This window comes from Sinocyclocheilus grahami, unplaced genomic scaffold, assembly GCF_001515645.1.
Source record: "Sinocyclocheilus grahami isolate Dianchi unplaced genomic scaffold, SAMN03320097.WGS_v1.1 scaffold897.1, whole genome shotgun sequence".
Classification (NCBI taxonomy): domain Eukaryota; kingdom Metazoa; phylum Chordata; class Actinopteri; order Cypriniformes; family Cyprinidae; genus Sinocyclocheilus; species Sinocyclocheilus grahami.
Window position 1 is genome coordinate 125575 of NW_015506076.1, and position 6000 is coordinate 131574.

Sequence of the window (6000 nt, forward strand, 5' to 3'; positions counted from 1 at the left end):
CTATATGGAAACCAAAAGAACACTGGTAGCATGTAGCTACTACGTTATTAGATAAATCAAGTAGATATTTTTTGTTCAAACAATTTGAATGATTTAAATGTGATGTGTGTATTCAATATTAGCATATTCTACCTTTCAGTGCAACTAAAAGTAAGGTCTGAACTGATATTCCATACATGAATGTTAATGCAAACAATTCTAGAGTCTCACTACCGGCATTAGCATAAAATGGCTTCAACAGTAAAATTCTCTTGCAGGTCAACTAAAGTCATCAGCTAATGGGGTTCAAATAATGCCATTATTTAAGGGTGGTACTATCCAGTGTTATTAATTAAAACTAAACATAAAAAAAATTATTAAAAAAGTAATTGAAATAAAACTGAAATGAAATAAATATAAATTTAAAATGTTATACAAACGAAAACTAAAAATATTTCAAAAATTAAAATTTAAATAAAAAAAGCTAATTCAAAATATTAATTAATACCATAATTGTATTGACTGATGACGAGCCTGGGTGCTCGAAACTTCACCTGTGTGATAGTCATTAAAATTTTGTATTTTTAAAGACTAGGAGTGCCGACTTTTTTCAGTTTTTATTACCATAATCGTATATAAATAATAATAAAATAATGCTGGTTTAATCTTTGCAGTAACACAAGGCACAAGAGTTAGGGAAACCTATTTGTAAAGTAATTTACAGTATTTTTGCAATTCCATTTGGTGCTGTAAAAAAAAAAAAAAAAAAACTAGCCACTTTGTATAAATACTATTAGAAAAAACTGTAAGAATTCCAAAGTGGAAAGTTATTTTTGAAAAAAACGGGCTATGATTATACTGACATGCAATGCGGACGGTGGCTTTGCGACTCTTGGAGGTGCCCAGATGACTCCAGGCCACACACAGACACCAGTAGTCCTCTGGTCCGTGGAAGTCCTCCACCTGCTGTCTGGACACATTTATCATCACTTCACGGATCTTCAGCCCTGCACGGAAAGGAAAAATGGAAGGGCTAAGAATAAAAAAGAGACACGATCCACATTTTATGATGGCTACAGTCTTTGAAAATCAGTACTAACTAAAGGTAGCGATGCCTTGAACTTTAACTGCGTTTTGCAGCAGCTCAGCTGTTTCCAAAACAATGCAGCTTTTCCAGTAATGAGTTACTTTTTTCCGGAAAAAAAAAATCCCCGCAGTGTAACCTGTTAAAATGTTTTATACCACATTGTTTGCACAGCGAACTGAATAATCAAAGCATTTTCCTAAATGCTTCTCTCTCTCTCTCTTACGATTCACTGATTCCAGGCTCTGCGCACAAGTCCCTGTGAGCCATTTTATGTATTTTTGAAGCAAAATATTTAGTTAAACTGTTGTTCATCCCTATTTTTGAATCAGCAATAGAATTTGACATATTTTCTAGTTTTATTTGTGTATTAAGTGTAATTTTTTTCTGTGCACATTTAATGGTCACTCTAATTGAGATTCCCAATTAGATTTTTGGTCCCTGATACACTACATACATACTGCTCTGACTGATTGAAATAAATAAATCATCAAATAGTTATATATTTAAAAATACCTTAAATGTAATTGAACTCTAAGCTATGAAAATCTTACAGCATGAAAAGTTTCAAAGTAGCTTTAAATGGAGTTAAACAAATAGCAGACACTAAAATTAAAAGCCAGTTAAGCCATATTCCCTCAGAGGGTTCGAAATAAACAGCCCTGCTTTTACCACACATCTATCGTAATGCTCTAATGTTCATTTAATTCCAATATTGCATAAGACCATTTGGGTCTAGTTTGTGTTTAATGAACTCTTCAAACCCTTGTGGTTCTTGCAAGAACCACGACCAGGTAACAGATTAAAAAGCGTAAATGGTATGAGTCAGAAAGCAGGATTATGGGAATTATAATAATGCACATCTTCCTGTAGACTTTTAAAAATGTTCCCCAGGCTCCTCTTCAACCATGCTACTCTCCTCCCAGACTGCTCTATAATGTATTCTTCTGGTCATAAGCCTAATTTTAGTACTGTTGTCGTGCCGACCAAACATTAAATTATGCAGGAAGTGATTGAGGTGGTGGATTACACTCTTCTCACAGTCAATGCCCAGAAAGCTTTGCAAAATGCAACCAAAGTATACGAGCCAGGGCAACGGTGAGTGTCGAGTCAAGGCGCGCACTGCAAAAGAAAGACCCGATATATGAGAGCGAGTTAATGGTTACAAAAGTGAAAACATTTTAAATGAAACCATTCTGTGAATTAGAGACACAATTATGTTAAGGGTGAGCGGAGGGAGAATTACGACTATGAAACTCTGTCGCAGACGGCGGCATTAATGCGAGCCTCCGTGTGGGTCTCTGTGGGTGTATTTGCTCTGCTGAGAGAAAATGAGACTCATCTTTAATGATATTAAGGTAAGCAATGGAAAATCAATTTGAAATTGCTCAGTCCAAGAAGCACGCTTGGCTGCTTGAGCAGAGAGAGGGAGAGAGAGACAGAGACAGAGAGAATTTGAAATGAAAAGGGTATTGCTAAATAACGGGAGACTGAGTCAGGTCAGGACTCTAAGCATCTATAATCCTTTAAATCTGAATGATTATCTTTCAAACAGGCCTGTGGGGAACAGAACAAAACTGACAGAACAGAAACTATGATTCCTGTGCCAAAACGAAGAGAAAAGACAGCAGCAGCAGCAGTGGTGGCAGAGGCAGACAGTATTGCCAGATCGGGTGGGTGGTTTCCAGCCCAAAAGCTCACCAAAACCCGCCTGATTAAAAAAAAAAAAATAATAATAATAATTTGATAATGATTTAAAATGTGAATAATTTTCAATCAAGTTTGATAAGGACCATTTTTAACTCATTAAAAAAATAAAGATAACAAAATAACATAAAAAAACACATTTCCCAGGAAAACAGATCAAATATGTGTATTCACAGGATAATGCGACAGTGTTGAATATACGGCCTGCAATGAAGGCTCCTGTGGATAATACGAAATGAAAATACTTGTAGAGCTGCATTTAGGATTATACATACTGAAAGTGAGACCTCTAAATGACTTGGCAAAATAACCTGTAGAAATCAAGGAGGTCTTTAATACCAGGAGAAAAATGTCTGTTCATTCCTATTTATCTCATTGGCAGTTGGCAATGCTCAACCATCTTTGCTCATGGTCTCTCAGTTCTGCTGCCAGGATGTTTTGAGCCAATCACTTGAGCAGTAAATGTAATGTGAATACTGCTATTAGTCCTTTTATTCAGTAAGGATACATTAAATTGATCAAAAGTGACAATAATGACATAGATTTCTCTTACAAATAAAATATGAAATTCCTACACAAAGAATCCTGAAAAAAGCATTATGTTTTCCACAAAAATATTAATCAGCACAACACTGTTTTTAATGTTAATATTAAAGTCATATTGAGTTGCCATCGTTGTAAACCCGAAGAATTTTGAATTGGTATTGTTTTATTTATAAGTCTATTTGTGGTCTAACTCCATCTTATCTGTCTCTGAGTTTTTCTAAATCAAAGGTATGCTACAAACTACGTTCAAACGATCTGTTATATTTTAAAGTCCCTCGGGTTCGAACAGAGCTAGGGAAAAAGGGTTTTGGATATAATGCTACTTTGGCTTGGAATAATCTACAAAACATTCTAAAGCTGACTGTGTTTCCATCATTACATGAATTTAAGTTACTTTTAACAAGCTGTGTGTTTTATCCTTTGGTGAATTGTTGTTGTGATCTTTGATTTATGTTTTGTGTTATGATGTAAACTTGTATATACTATGTTATTTGTTGCTGCTTTCTTGGCCAGGTCACTCTTGCTAAAGACATGTTAATCTAAATGAGTTTTTAACCTGGTTAAATAAAGAAAAGAATATTAATAATAAATGCTTCTTGAGCAGCAAATCAGCATTTTAGAATGATTTCGGAAGGATCATGTGACATGTACTGAAGACTGGAGTGATGGCTGCTGAAAATTCAGCTATTTCAAGAACAGATTACTTATTTATAATAAATTAAAATAGAAAACCGGTATTTTAAATTGAAATAATATTTCACAGTATTACTGTATTCTTTATCTAATAAATTATCAAAATATTTTCAGAATAATAAAATACAAAATTTAATATTCTATAATAAAAAATAAACCAGATGGTGTAGTTACCAAAGCCAAATGGCAAATTGGAGTAAATAAATAAATACAAAAATAAAAAATGGACAATAACATTTTATTACTTTACTAGGAACTTGTGGTTTAAATTGCTAGAATGATTTGCAGAATAACATCTAATAATGACGGAAATGTTTGTCAATTTCATTGTTCTAAAAAAACAAATAAATAAACATATATATATATATATATATATATATATATAAATAAACAAAAACAAAAAAAAAAACAGGCAAAATATAGAATCATAGCCTGTAAGAAATATTTATGGCTGGTACATTTTCTCAATTTATTGCTATTGGCAAGAAGATATGTACACACCACCTCAGATACAGATTCGGTCACATCCAATTCCGCCTCTGGGGATGCAGCCAAGAAACTGGAACCTTCCAGCGCTCGTCCACAGATACTCAGAGGAATCGAGATGCTCAAGCCAAGTTTGGAACTAAATGACAAGAAGCTTGAGTGTGACTGCTCGGACAAAGTGCTGCCATGGAGGAAACTGTTTCACTGGAGGCACCGTTGGCTTTAAATAAACCATATAAATCATAATTTCAGGCCCCGGACAGAGACAGAGCGTGTGTGTACAGACAAAGGAAAGCAGAAAACAGTAAGGCATGACTAACGATTATGAATGTGTGGCATATGGAGAATGCTGAAGTTGATGCCAGTGTTGTGTGTGGCCTTACAGGAAGCACATAGACCCATATGCAATAGTAAGCCCATTGTTTCTGATGCATCCATTAGAGTAGATAGAAGAAAATCTCCCACAAACCAACCTAATGCGACATCCTGTTTTGGCTGTCAAAGACCTTGAGGCCATGGATTAACTAAGAAGCCCAGATACACATCTATAGTGCTTCCAATACCCTGTTGTATTCCTCTCTGGAGTGGCTCTAATACACACTTGGCATCTTCTGAGAGTTTTGGTTATTCTTTTCATATTGTGCATGTAAACACACAGACATATTGTATTCCTGAACTTGCGCCAAGCTCTGTGCCAACTATGAAATGATGAAATGTCTGTGCATCTATCAGGAATGGAGCTTTTTCACATCCTGTGCTCGTTCGAAGTGGAATTCTGCTTCTTGTGATTACATGCATCAACGTCTTATTTGATTTGTCATGCAATATTAAAAACATTATGTTCGACAAGCAGTCAGGCTTACGCAATGTCAGCACTCCAGTGCTGTTAATGTTCAATGTTTTTGGAAATTATGATAGTAAGAGATTTTTTTTAACCTGGATGTTTTCTGCTCAACTATGTTGTTATATATTGTATATATTACATATATACATACACACATTCAGGTTTATTACATATATATATATTTTTTTTTTTTGTAGTAAAATGAATATTGATGTTCAATGTTGTTGTAATAAATTATGTAATAATTTTTTCATTAAAATACTGCTGAAAGATTTTTGGGAATTAAATCAAGAAGTATATATTAGACAAATAACAAACAAATTCTGTATTTTCATAACATAAGTAAAGAAAAATTATGTGTTAAGTTTGGTTCATACATATTAATTAGAAGCTATAATTGTTACCAAAATGCTGAAAAACATTTGCTAATTCATATGTATACTGCAAAACTGCAAAATTCAAAAATTCAATTTTTTTATTTAAAAAAATTAAATAAAAAATGTAAAATTTAAATATTTTATATCAACAATAGAAAATTTATAAAATGAATACATTATAAATAAAAGATAAAATATCCGAAATATCATATATATATATATATATATATATATATATATGTGTGTGTGTGTGTGTGTGTGTGTGTGTGTGTGTGTGTGTGTGT

At 33.4% G+C, this 6000-nt stretch overlaps 1 protein-coding gene across 2 annotated transcripts in view; it reads right to left on the minus strand.

The window, feature by feature from the left end:
- The window catches only part of LOC107563913 (netrin receptor UNC5D-like), a 230785-nt gene that overhangs the window by 55268 nt on the left and 169517 nt on the right, over positions 1-6000 (minus strand). For both annotated transcript variants that reach the window (XM_016248895.1, XM_016248894.1), the window contains exon 3: positions 843-986. In XM_016248895.1, the coding sequence (XP_016104381.1) occupies positions 843-986 (144 nt within the window). The remainder of the gene's footprint in view (positions 1-842; positions 987-6000) is intronic.